Consider the following 14,386-nt stretch of genomic DNA (forward strand, 5'->3'; position numbering starts at 1 on the left):
TGCTACAACTAAGATAAGAAATCCAGCAGTTATTTTTCATTTGATATGTAACGACTCACTTTCCAAAGCGCAAAGTGAAACCAGTTAATGTGAACAAATTAAAAGAGCCACAAAAACAGCTTGATTCCACAACTCTCTCAGTGCGGAAAAAACCTTTGTCAAATTTAGTTCTGCAATGAAGACACTTTGCTATTCTAATAATAATTAGAACAATCCTCATTAAAAACGTTTCAAAGGTAATGTATTAAACTAACCAATTTGGGAATAGGTTAAGGTTTAGGTCATTTACAATTAGTAATGTGCAATCATTTGCAAATTAAGCCCTACAAACACTAGCTGCGTGCTCAAAGGTTAGTTCCAAAGAACAGGTGACAACAGAGTGTCTTCGGCCTGTACCTATTCCTAGTTATAAGGTAAGCCAAAGCCCTAGAAATAAAAAATAGCAGCACAATTGATTTGAAAAAGAGTCGGAAAACTCAAAAGAAACAACCCATGAAAATTAAGTTAATTGATTTGCACGGAAGCGATAAAATCCTAAAAAACACATTTCCTATTAAAAGTAAAGTAAAAAAATGGCGGGACAGCCTAGACCCACCAGTGTATAGACGGACCGTGTAAAGTAAACCAAGCCACACTCTAACCGACAGCAACGATTTTCCCTGATCAACACAATTATAGAAAGACCCCTGCTCCCCCTAAAAGCACTGAAAAAGCACCCCCTCTACCCCTCTCCCTCTTTCCCCCCAAGGCACTGACAAAGCACCCCCTCTACCCCTCTCCCCCCCCCCCAGGCACTGACAAAGCACCCCCTCTACCCCTCTCCCTCTCTCCCCCCAAGGCACTGACAAAGCACCCCCTCTACCCCTCTCCCTCTCTCCCCCCAAGGCACTGACAAAGCACCCCCTCTACCCCTCTCCCCCCCCCCCCAGGCACTGACAAAGCACCCCCTCTCCCCTTAAGGCACTGACCCCCCCCCCCCCCGGGACCCGTTCTCTCAGAAGGTTCCGGAGAAGTGCTTCTGGAACACGATGGGGTGGTGCTTCTGGAACTCCTTCACCAGCCGCCGCCGCTCCTTGGGGGGCAGCCGGTCGCCGAGGACAATGTCGCTCAGGAGCCGCTTGAGACTCTGGAGGGTGGCGGCCTCCCTCTGGTCCTCATACTGCTGCGGTGACACCTGCTTGCAGAAGGTGAACGCTGGGATGGAGAACGGGGGGGGGGGGGGGGGGGGAAGAGAAGGGAGACGGTTGGTTCTACAGTCAGGGCTCATTTAAAAAAGGAGGAAACGTGCTGTTTTTTTGTTTTTTTCACAGTAAAGTAGGGTGGAGTTAGACGGGAGTTGATATAGACTGAGCATATAGGCTCGGAAAATAAGGAAGTTGGCAAGCAGATATTACTGTCCAAAATCAACATAGTTAATATGTGGTCTGTTCAGCGTCACATGGACTAACCCTAACCCTATAAAGAAAAACAAAATAAATTCAGGTGAGAAAAAAAAGAAGTCAGATGAACATCACAGGCTGTAAAAGGACTGTTTTCTAATCTTGATCTAGATGTTACAACACATACACTTTAGATTAGATTTCTGCAATTTCTTGCCTGTCAGACAGGTTTAGAGAACGTGTATGACTGCTTTTCCTGGTCTGTTGGTATTCTATATACTCAAGTAATGCCAATCTTCAAGGCTGGAAAAAGTGCTTTTTTAAAGCTATTTTGTACAGCCCGGCTTGATACAAGGTCCTGTACATATGAAGATTGTTGATGCAGTAGATGAATAATTCCACACATCTGTATTTAACCGTACTTGAGTAAGGATGGCGTGCTCACACTAGCGGCCAAACGATCTAGTCTTTAGGGGGCAAACGTACTCTGGCACAGTACAGATGGTCTAGTGTGAGTGCGCCCTTAATCTCCATTATAGAAAAGAATACCCACAATTTTACAGCTATCATGCAGGTTTAGAGAAGGCTGCATTTCACTGCCAAAACTTGGCGAGGTCGTGTTTTGTGTGATAAAGTGTACTTGGTGGTTGTTTGTACTTACTACCAATGGAGTCTGGGTCTTTTCCTTTTTGCATATCCCTCAGAGTCTTTCTCACAGCTTCAATCAGGCAGGAAGGAGTCTACAAAAAACAGGTTCACCTTTATAGCACTTAATGCTTCAAATAGTTAAATGAACAAATGACAGGACAATCTAAATCTATAGATAATACAATAATATAATTATACCAAGCAATGGTAGTAATATCGTAAGTGATGCAAAACTAGGGACTAAACATGAGATTATTGCTTCTCCTTAATATTCCCTGAAACTATATATCTAACTATATATAAACTAGATATATAATGTGTCGTTGACACATTTTCAATTTGTTTTCATCGCAGTACTCGGTTATCAATAAAGCTTGCAGGTACGCATGCCAATCCAAAAAGTAAGTACACACACACACACACACGCACACGCACACCTTGAAGAGTCGAGTGTGGTGATCCATGAGGAACAGCAGCAGGGCCTCGCTCTGGGCTCGGCTCAGCTCGCTGTTCTGGACGATGGCCTTCTGAAAGGTCCGGCTGACTAATATCCTGTTGGGAATCTGGCAAAAGAAACACCATCATGTCAACCACCCGTGGGACATGTGTTATCAGTTTTTTTACGGTCTGACCGGTGATTGAAACATAAACCCTCTGGGATTAAGAAACAGGGTTGCACTCTTTTATAATGATGCACTTGGTGGTGGGGGGGGGGGAGGGTCATCCGTCATGCAGCGCGCGCACGCGCACACACACACACACACACACACACACACACACACACACACACACACACACACACACACACACACACACACACACACACACACACACACACACACACACACACACACACACACACACACACGTTGTTGCCATACTTGAGGGCTGTGTGGTGTAAACCGGTAGCTAACTCTAGATGTATAAAACTTGTATCATAGGTGAATTTTGATTACGGTAGCCATATCCAAGCACTTTATTGCTCTTTAAGCACTTTCAAGGCCTTGAGTGTGACCTAGTTTACAGACCCGTTTACGTTAAGCACAATGGGTTACCTTTCTGTGTATGAAATGGGCTGTATAAATAAACTTGCCTTGCCTTGCCTTAAGCAAATTGACAAAGCTTTATCAGATCGCAGGCCGACGAAAGACTATCCCGAAACAAACATTAGTGACAAATGTCTCCTTCCCAGCCCCAACGAGGGGGACTGGCTCCATTGTGGCTCCTACCTGTTTGTGCAGACGGCAGGCGTCCGGCCCACCCGCCCGGGCCATGAAGGCCAGCAGTCTGCGCAGCTCGTCCCTCTCGCTGGCGTCCAGCAGACGCAGACACAGCTGAGAGGCCTTCAGGGCGGCGGCGTCCTCGCCGCGCTCTGGAAGGACATGGACAGACCCAAGAAAAGTCAAGCACAAACATTGTTTCTGGAAAGGGGGGAGCCATTGACGTGATTAGTCCAAGTTGGAGAATACGAATCCCCGGCCCCAGGTTCGATTTGACGGTAAGACCTTTATGGGAGCTCAGCCCCTGATGAGAATGACGCATGCATGAGGCGCCTTGCAAAAGTGTACAACAACCCCCCCCTCAAAACTGCTAGTAACTCACACCTCGTGGTCCCGTACCCCCCCCCCCCCCCGTCAACAATCCCGTCCGCCCGCAATCCAACACAACAATCCTGTCCGCCCGAAACCCAACTCCTCGTCAACAATCCCGTCCGCCCGCAATCCAACACAACAATCCCGTCCGTCCGCCCGCAACCCAACTCCCCCCCCCCTCCCAAAGTATCCCTTTAATCCCTTGGGTTTTTAAACAGCCCCATGAAATCCACTACCTACTGCTTCTTAAACAATAGAATGATTTCTGAAAATAAATTAATAATGAATAAAAAAAATGGGAGGGGTGCTAAGATGAAATTTAAAAAAGAGAAAAAAATAACCAATTGTTCACTGTGTTCATAACCAACCACCATTCTGACACCCTTTCGTCCTCTCACCCAGTAAGCCATGAATTGCAGCGTGCACGTCAGAGTAACGCCCTGCGAGCAGCGGGCTCTTCTCCTGCCCGCCGTAGTGCTTGGCTATGATGTCGAACAGCAGCCTCTTGGGGCCCTCCGCGGCCCCGGGGCCCTCCGCGGCCCCGGGCCCCTCCTCGGCCAGCTGCTCTCCCGCCGCTACTATCAGCTGGTCGGGGAAGAGCTCCAGGCAGTCGGCCGCGGCCAGCAGCCAGTCGTCCAGTCTGAGTCAGACGGACGGACGGACGGACACACAGAGAGAGAGAGACAGCCACAGAGACATAGACACAGACAGACGGACGGACACACAGAGAGAGAGAGAGAGACAGCCACAGAGACATAGACACGGACAGACGGACGGACACACAGAGAGAGAGACAGCCACAGAGACATAGACACGGACAGACGGACGGACACACAGAGAGAGTGACAGCCACAGAGACATAGACACGGACAGACACACAGAGAGAGAGAAAGATAGACAGACAGACAAGAGAGAGAAGGGAGCGCAGGAGAAAATAAATGTAAGCTCCTTCTGTAATCAAGTTAATCACATTGAAATTGTTAATCACATCTAAACACCATGGAAAAGGAAAAAAACATTAGAAAATATTCAGGCCACATGTATTTTACCCCCCAAGGAAAGTTGGCCTGATCCATAAAACCCATAAAAAGGAAAACTTGTCATTCATTTGTGCCATAATGCAGAAGTCAAATGCAACACACAGATCATTCTCAGACACGATACCACATCCTTTCTTTGTGAGACAAGATGTCTTTCAGTTCTCAGACATATCTTCCACCACAGTGGCGGGGAGGGAGGGGGCGGGGGGAGGCTTGCGGTCGTCTATCACACGCAACTAGCGGACTGGTGGGGTGATCGGTGTCAAACACTGACTGAGGCAGGTGGAGCGTTTGGTGCAGTTCCCTTTCCAGGCAGGTGTTGGAGATGACGAGGTCCTGCTGCCCCGCGCCCGGGGGCGCCCGGCGGGCCTGCGCCGGGGCCCGGGGGGGGGAGCTGAGGATGCAGTCCAGCATGGGCAGCTCCACCATCTGCAGCAGCTGCAGCAGAGTCTGCTGCTTCCACAAGTCCTCCACCACTGAGGAGAAAGGTTGTGGTGGAGTTTTATCTCGTCGTGTCCCACCAAGTGCATGAGAAAACCCAATGCTTGTTTCAACAGCATTGTGTGTCTGTCTGTCTGTCTGTCTGTCTGTCTGTTTATGCGTGCGTGCGTGTGTGTTTTACCGGCTTTGGTGAGGAAAGAGGAAGACGAGGGGGGTTTGGTGTCCAGGGTGGGAGGAAGAGATGGCTGCAGGTTGATACTCTTCAGCAGCCGCTCCAACCGTCTCTCTGAAGGGCCGACTGCCAGCGGGTTGGCGAAGGTCCGCAGCTCATGTTGCCTGGAAACATCCAAACTTAATCCACTTAATAAGAATATTGGGTTGCATTTCTGTAGAGCTTTTCTATGTTCCCAAAGCACTTCACATGAGGGGGGGGGGGGGGGGGGGGGGGGTATGACACTTGGGTGACGCTCGACTGCCAGGATGCTCCAGAAACCATTCAATTAAAGAGCGGGGGATGATTAGGGGCCCATGTTGGGACAAGATACGGGTTGGGAATTTGGCCAGGAAACCGGGGTCCTGGGCACTGATTGGTTGATTGAACAATCTAAATTGGCTCATACAGAGGCATTGAAATTTCAAAACATCTCAGAGCACAAATCACTCTCTCGCTGATAATGGCTATGCCACTCCTTACAAATTAAACTCAAAGAATGGCTCATAGATCCTAACATCTGTAAGGTTATGTTCAATTTAGTTAAATTACCCACCGGGACGCCTTCTTCTTTGATGCAAGCTCTCCTGGGGTCACATTTTCGCTGTCACAGTCCTTTGAAACAGAGCTGCTTAGTGACTTACTACACTCCAGAAAGTGGTAGAGGCTGCAGCTACCGTCTTCAAAGGCCACCTCCTTATCGCGGCGGAAAAGCTTTGTGCCCACAGGCTCAAACACTTTCGCCTCCATCAGTGCCTGGCACAGCCGTGCGGCTTTCAGTCGTGACACTTCGCTGGCACAAAACACCACATTCTGCATCAAGTAACTGAGAACAGCGTCCACCGCGTCGGAGCCGGTGAAACAGTCGGCGTGGACGCGCAGGTGCTTTCGCCGACTGCGAACCTCGACCTGAGCCTGCAGCGCCTGGATGATATTCTGCCACAAGTGTGTCGCACGGAAGGGGCCAGAGAGCCCTAATGATGAACACACAAAATAGTTTCATTAAATAAAACATATACATATAGTTAGACATCCAACTGAATAATAGAATAACTGAATAATAGTACCACTTTAACTCTATAACATGAAGACCTCATGGACTGGTCAGATGAAGTAAATTGTATTTGTATCGCCCTTAGTCACAGTTAGTCTAAAGAAGAAGGATCGCAGAAAGAGGGGTCCTGCTTATAGGGATGGTGAGGAGTGTACTGGGGTTAGGGTTAGAGCCATAATGGACAGAGATAACGTTACAGGCCAAACAGTATTAAGTAAAATTATATTGTTAGAAAATAGAAAATGGTGGTGTAGGGGTAGAAGCATTAAGAGTCCGTAGGGAACACCAATATATTAAATGCATGAATACATCAATTCATACCATTCCATCGGATGCATTATTACAATTGTGCAGCAATAATGCAAAACTGTAATTGATCAATGGGCGTGCGTGTGTTGTTGTCGTCTTGTAAATGTCGGAGCGGCCAGCGCCGTTTCAGTATCGACTTAGTTTAGATGTGTTGTTGCGATGGTTCAACTAAATGCGTTTATTCCAAATACATACTCACCATTTTGAATATTTTCACGAAAACTCCGAGTTTGGCTATTCAGCCTTCTAAACCGAGGAGTCAAATCTACCGCCATCATTACTGGGTTCTTCCTCGGTGGAGAATTGTTGGGAAGTGCATTGCAAGGAATTTGGGAATGCGCCATCCATAGGCCAAAACAGAAAACGTAAATTCACAAAGTACAAAAAAGAAAACACACATTGATAACGCACAGCCAGGCCAACAAATCAAATTAAAACAAATCATAGATAAGACATATCTGGACATGGTCAAAATGCAGTGGCCCATTAAAGCAGCACTCCCATTATTGGTGTAATGGCCAACTGTGTTTGTACAAGGCCACAAAGTTTATATTGGTCTCTATTGGTCTAAGGATCATATTTGCCATGGCCCATGGCAAATTGTGATCCTTAGACCAATAGAGACCAATATATATATATATATGAGCTTCATATTTGTTTTTCCAATAGAGACCTATATATATATATATATATATATATATATATATATATATATATATATGTATATATGAGCTTCAGATTTGTTTTTCCCATGGCCCATGGGAAAAACAAATGACAAAATGACTCCATGAGACCCCTCCATGAAGAACTCCCACGTCGAGTCCGCCTGTCTACAGACGTCCTCACTAGCAGTCAGTTATTCTTATTATAAGCCACCCCATGTGTGTGTGTGTGTGTGTGTGTGTGTGTGTGTGTGTGTGTGTGTGTGTGTGTGTGTGTGTATGTGTGTGTGTGTGTGTGTGTGTGTGTGTGTGTGTGTGTGTATGTGTGCCAATTGTGTCCGTGTAGGTCTGTGTGTGTTTTATTATGTCTGTGTGTCTGTCTTTCTATGCTTATTGTGTCTGAGTGTCCGCATTTGTTTTTTGTATGTGTGTGTACTTATTGTGTATATCTGTGTGTGTGTGTGTGTGTGTGTGTGTGTGTGTGTGTGTGTGTGTGTGTGTGTGTGTGTGTGTGTGTGTGTGTGTTTGTGTGTGTGTGTGTGTGTGTGTGTGTGTGTGGCTTTCAACTGCCAATAATTAGGGTTAATTATAGCTCTGTTATGAAAAGGCATTCTAAAGGTTGGAGATGTCGGGGTGTTGTTGAGCAGGATTGCCCACTTCCAGGTAACTCTGAATAGTGTTAAATAGAAAGAAGTATCGAGTGGCACTGGCATACACAATGCCATCGCATTCTCAACTCGCCCTGCCGAGCAAATAAGGTTTGTATTGTAATCACCTCGACGCGTGACGGATAAATCCTAATTGATCCGGTTCAGCTCCCGATCATGTCGATAGGTCGTGGCCGGGGATCGTTCCTGATGAAGTCAAGATTTGACCAAAAAGCGTCCCTGCCCTGCCTGGCCACCTGCGGCAGTCAAGAGCCGCACTTGTGGCAGTGCGCGTCCTGGAGTGCGTGCGTATTTAACTCAACAATGCGCTCATGGAAGGCTCATTTGGATGGGGAAGTCCTGCTCAACACTATCGAACACCACTCAACTTGTTCAACTCCACTTGTTTGTTAAAAAGTATTACTATTTGTATCATTGTTGTAATGATTGGGCAACACTGCAGCCATTGGAGGCCCCTCGGTGAGGGGAACTTGTTTGGGACGCAGTAAAACATCTCACAGAAGATACACACAGGTGTTAATTATTTCTTTATGTCTGGAGATTTGCGAGTCCATAGTGACATATTCTCAGGATTTGGAACTGCAACATTGAAGAAAGAAAGGCGATTATAAGGTCAGTGAATATCTGGACAATGAGAAAACCAACAGAATTCGATTCAAATAAATTACTTCTGACATTACACTATGTAATATGGTTAAAGACGGGAGGACCGATAAGGCACAACTGAGGAAGTGGTTATTGGGTATAGTGGTTATTGGGTATATTGCGAAATTTGGCCCACCCCAAAATATAAATGATTTAAAAATATTTATTCCGCATTGCCCATGTAGCCTACTAATTCAGTGTACTACTCAGTTAGAAAGCTAATGAATGCCCTACTTTTCTTTGTTTAATTCTACCTTTCAAATGCATCTATTATTCAGATTTAAAAACAATTTAAATCGTAGTTCCTGTTCTTGAAATTTATGATGGTACTTGTTAACCTGGTATCATAATTAAAGTTGGATTTGATTCGGCGAAATTGTAGCCCCTTGTCGCACCCAGCGTGTGTGTGTGTGTGTGTGTGTGTGTGTGTGTGTGTGTGTGTGTGTGTGTGTGTGTGTGTGTGTGTGTGTGTGTGTGTGTGTGCGTGCGTGCGTGCGTGCGTGCGTGTGTGTGAACTGCAGGTGGTACAGAAAATGGATATTGATCATTGTAATCATTTCTAAAGTGTCGCTTTGTGCCATCAATAATATGTATTCCACCATTATATTTTTTTCCATTGATGTGTGGGTTGATTTGTGTGGCAGCGTTGTTGACTTTTTCTTTCCATTTATTCTATAAAAAGGGCATTGGCACTCTCTGCCTGAGAAAGGTTGTGATGATCTAGGTTCACCTATATCAAGGTTAGGTGTCACTGATGTCACTGAGGCTAAAGTACCTTAGTTAAAACAATAGAAAATGTTTTCATTATCTATATTATGGTTCTTTCCACCTTTCAACAGTTAAAACGTATGGATTTGTGCCTACAGCCTTATGACATGGGCCTGTATTGTACTTGTATTATGTATTACGCAGTATGTCCGGCACACGTCAGGCTTCCTGGTGATTAAAGTAAGGATGTGTACCATTTCAAGTATAGATGGTAGCTCAAAATAAACTATACTCAATGCTGATTGATATAGATTTCAATAATGTTATCAAAATAGCATGCTATCGCTGCCTATAACATCTGAAAAAGAAGAAAATGCTGGCCAGCCTCTTTTTCTATCAGAATATCACCATCACCACTCCACTCAGACCCCGTACTGAATTGTTACACCAGTGTGTGTGTGTGTGTGTGTGTGTGTGTGTGTGTGTGTGTGTGTGTGTGTGTGTGTGTGTGTGTGGAGAGAGAGAAAGATAGATATATAGGTAATTCATCAGTTCATCATCAATCATATGTGTCAGGAAGTCGCGATTGTAAACATGTATTTCCTGGCAACTGGAGAATAGCCTCGTTGTAATCCTGTAATGTTTCCTCCTGCAAGGCATCTAAAACTGAGCTGTGTGTTTGCACAATGTTGTTGTGTAAGTGTTGTGGTTTTATGGCCTAAAAAGTGTCCTTCTTATCCAGCCCTCATGTGAAACATGAGTAGAATTTCCTGTTCTGCCAGCAGGTATCCATTTCACAACTGTTTTTTTTCACACTTTTGCCAGTTATTTAGCCAGTTATGGTGAAAGTGTTTAGATATAACCTGCATTCAAATATTGCGATATTGCTTGTCAAGATCATTTATGTGTAGAACTTTATATTTCCTCCCTTTGCTGTTATTGTTGTTGTTCTTCTGCTTCTTGCTTGCATCTTTATACTTTTTTCACCTGGGACTGAAGCACACACGGCTCACAGAAAGTAAGGGAACAGGAAGTGTGTTTTGGATAGGAGGAGGGGCCAGAGCTGACCGAATGCTAACCACTCACACTCATCAGCCGCCCCTAGACTTGCCAACAAAAACAAAAACTTCCCAATAGGATGTTTGAATAGGAAGTTACACATTGACACTGGAGAAAGCATGTAATGCTGGGCAGGAAGGATTAAAAAAAGAATTAAATTATAATTAAATAATTTTCCTATTGTTTTAACTAAGGTACTTTAGCCTCTAGGGATTTCTGCCTAGGTCATCACGACCTCAGGTCAGGTTTTTACCTAGGTCATCACGACCTTTCTCAGGCAGAGAGTGCCAATGCCCTCTTTATAGAATAAATGGAAAGAAAAAGTCGCCAACGCTGCAAAAAAAGAAAAGAAAAAGTTTTTATGATTGTTGATTGATTTTTGATTGTTGTTCAAATAGTTTAATAACATAACTAAATGTCATCCGGCAATATGTCACAGCCACAGTTAAATAAATTGAAGTCTGGCTCTCAGAAGAGAATGGTGAAGAAAGACAGGGAGAGAAGACAAAATTGAGGAAGTCAGGTTCTGAGTAACTTATTTTCCAAGAAAGGTGATGAGTACACGAGTTACTATCTCTTTGTGGAATTTGTGGCCAAACATGGAACTTGGGGTGTGGACGTTTGCCGTGTATACAAAGATTTGAAAAACGCCCCTGCACTGTAAAAAATAAAAAGTGAATTCAACTTGAAATTTCAAGGCAACTGTGCACAGGATCTTTGGGTTTTCATGTCAACTCAAACTTCTACGTTTTGAAGAAAATATCACACAGTTGTGCCAACTTAATTCTTATAGTTACCAGCTAATTTCAAAGTTGAGACAACTAAGTTTTTTTGTTCCAAATAACTTGTCTTTCATAACTGAAAGTTTCAGAAATCTAGCTGTACACACTAATGCCGCTTTTCCACCGACAGTACCAGCTCGGTTTGGTTCCAGGCACGTCGCGTTTCCATCTAAAAAAGTACCTCTTCAATGTGGGCGGGTCGTAGAAAAGAACCTCTCCAACATGGGCGGGTCGTCATTAGGTTTTAATCACGGGAGACGCGATTCCCTGGAAATCTGAATCTGATCAAGACTATTTCCTGATTCCCGGGAAAGGTTATGATGGGAAATAAAATAAAATAAAAAGCGCAATGACTGAGCGTCTATTGTTGTCATACGGTAACGTTGATGGAGGCGAAACTCGAGCCCTGGGAAAGGAACGACACTAAAACGAAACAGCGAAATGCTGATTCTCGGGAGCGGGTGCGTGGACTCCAGCCATGCCGGACACACACAACCACGCCGGACACACACAACCACCCACAGCCAACTCTAGCCCCGGGAAAGGAGCGACACACACGGCGAAACGCTGATCAGTGTCCCCCTTGGGAGCAGGTCCGTGGACTCCAACCACACCAGACACAACTTAACTTTGAGTGCTTATTCCCATTTACAGCCGCTGGCCAATCAGTTGCCAGCAGCCTGTTTACGTCACACAAAAGTACCTACTCCGCTCGCTTGGAACCTCGACGGAGGTAGTACAAAAAAAATTACCCGGTACTAGGTACCGGGTACTTTTTTTGCCAATGGAAACACAAAAAAGGCGGGCCAAGTTGAGGCAAGTCGAGTCGAGCTGGTACTGTCGGTGGAAAAGCGGCATAAGAATTCTAAATCAATATTATATTGAATCATTCATGTGTAAAAACATCCATTTTGAGTTTTTCTTACAAAGGAAATCCTATTAACAATTACAGAAATGGACAATAACCAGCTTTTTCATTTTAAACAATTTTGCATGTTTATTTTTCACCATGAGGTTAATAAACAGCTTTAAAACTTAGGATGCCATAGGATTCATAGGATCCCATATGTGACATGCTGGCTCTATGCATGCAACATAAACTGGGGAGACCACGCTGTTTCAACAACAATAAATAATTTATTTTGAAATAAATATAATAAGAAGTGTGGTGCAAGTCAGTATAATTGAAAGTAACCAAAAAGGTCATGCGAAGATCAGTCCATGTGTTACAAACAAAGGAACAAAGGAAATCAAATGCCTGGGGCCCGTTTCAGAAAGCAGGTTTAGTGAAAACTCTGAGTTAGTTAACCCCGAGATGAGGGAAACTCTGGTTTTTCGGTTTCACAAAGCCAGTTCAGCTTAACTCTGAGTCAGTTACCCTGGCAACATACTAGGTCAACCTAACCTGCTCGCTGGCAGGTTTTCTTCAACTAACCCTGAGTTTCTCCTGCTCTTAAGTTGAAGCCTGCAGACTGATGGCAGTGGCAGACATGGCGTATCCTTTTATTGAAGAGCCAGTTGATGTCGAGGCACGCAGATACTCCGCAGAAATCTCAGTCGGGAGAGGATTATTAGACCCTGATTGGATGTTTTATCATTCCCTGATGAGTACCTGTTTGAGCGTTTCCGTTTCTCTGCACCATCAATAATTTATATAAACAATATTCTCAGCCCTCACATCATTCACATGACACATCGTGGACACGCTCTCAGTTCCGAGAAAATTCTTTGTATTGCACTTTGTTTTTTTGCCAAAGGCAGTTTTTTGTATAAGAGCATGCAGAGCATGTGTCCAAGGCAACTGTCTGTCGGGCTGTCCGAAATGTGACACTTGCTCTGAAACGGCTACTATACACGTTTGTAGTGTTCCCAAGTCACAGACCCACCAGACTTCTCAAAGAAGAGTTCCACAGAATTGAAGGTATCAGTCTAAGCAATAATTAATTTATGTCATAAAGCTTTGAGACTTGAAGCACTAATCAGTCAATTTGATATATTTTAGGGTTTCCAGGTGTGATTGGCTGCATAGATGGCACTCACATTCCTATCATAGCTCCTTCAATAAATTAAGGAGATTATGTGAATAGGAAATCTGTCCACAGCATTAATGGTAGGCCTTTGAGGCCTAAATAGTAGCCTTTAACATTCCAAATGAAATATACTTCACTATACAGCTAATTACTGCTCTCCACTGTGAAGATCATATGTGATGCCGCTCACATGATCAACAATGTGGAAGCGAAGTGGCCTGGGTCTGTGCATGACTCACGAATGTTTTGTGAGTCTACACTGAGTGCCAGATTTGCCCGTGGTGAGTTTATAGACAGTATATAGCTATATACTATGATCAATATTTTGTTTCCTCCTATTGCAATTGAAAGAGAATTTGATGGTTACCTACTCAGAGACAGAGGGTACCCCTGCCAGCGCTATCTGCTGACCCCTTACCCTGACCTTGACCCTGGCCCACAGCAACACTACAACTTGGCTCACTGCAGGACACGAGCCAGATTGGAGATGACCATTGGGATACTCAAGGCCCGGTTCCAGTGCCTTCGTAGGCTCAGGGTCACCCCAGAAAGGGCTTGTGACATTATAGTGGCATGTGTGGTTCTCCACAACATTGCCACTATTAGGAGACCAATGTCCTCTTCCCCCCAATGATCCAGATAATAATCCTGACCCCCCTGCTGATGCACGAGATGGAAGAGCTGTTAGAGACATGATATGCTTCAATAATTTCTAACTGACCCATCACCTCCCCAGTGTCAAAGAACAATATGCCTCTCATTTTATGAGGTCTTCTTTATTTCCTAGAAGGACAAATGTTGTACAGTTGTTAATCCTTTGTTGAAACAATTAAAAAACATCCACTTGTGGGCACAAACACACATATGGAATATAATTGTTGAATAAGTGGAACATTCAAGACAAAACATTTATTTTGTTTCTCCAATTAATACTCACGCATTGACTCGGTCAGCAATTTTCTGCCACGCGAGCTCCCGCTTTCTTTTTCTGCTGCCATAGTATTGCTTTTTTTTTATTTTTTTATATATGCTCACTTTCTGCATATGCAGTCATTAATATTTCCAACTCCACTAGGGAGAAGTAGGAGGATCGAGGCTTTCTATCACTTGTTTCCATGGTGAATCATGTTATCTGTGTTCCATTGATGAGGGCTTTTT

General features: G+C 44.5%; 1 protein-coding gene across 1 annotated transcript; it reads right to left on the bottom strand.

The window, feature by feature from the left end:
• Nucleotides 1–994: 994 nt before the first annotated feature.
• Nucleotides 995–7,018, bottom strand: depdc4 (DEP domain containing 4; the record flags this gene model as incomplete). Its single annotated transcript, XM_084486480.1, has 9 exons — nt 995–1,194; nt 2,041–2,119; nt 2,465–2,590; nt 3,257–3,399; nt 4,018–4,259; nt 4,934–5,135; nt 5,282–5,436; nt 5,868–6,285; nt 6,874–7,018. 9 exons carry the CDS (start codon nt 7,016–7,018, stop codon nt 995–997), a joined length of 1,710 nt encoding a protein of 569 aa, XP_084342606.1.
• Between the last annotated feature and the right edge of the window lie 7,368 nt (nt 7,019–14,386).

The sequence above is a fragment of the Micromesistius poutassou genome, assembly GCF_964030765.1.
Source record: "Micromesistius poutassou genome assembly, chromosome: 22".
Classification (NCBI taxonomy): domain Eukaryota; kingdom Metazoa; phylum Chordata; class Actinopteri; order Gadiformes; family Gadidae; genus Micromesistius; species Micromesistius poutassou.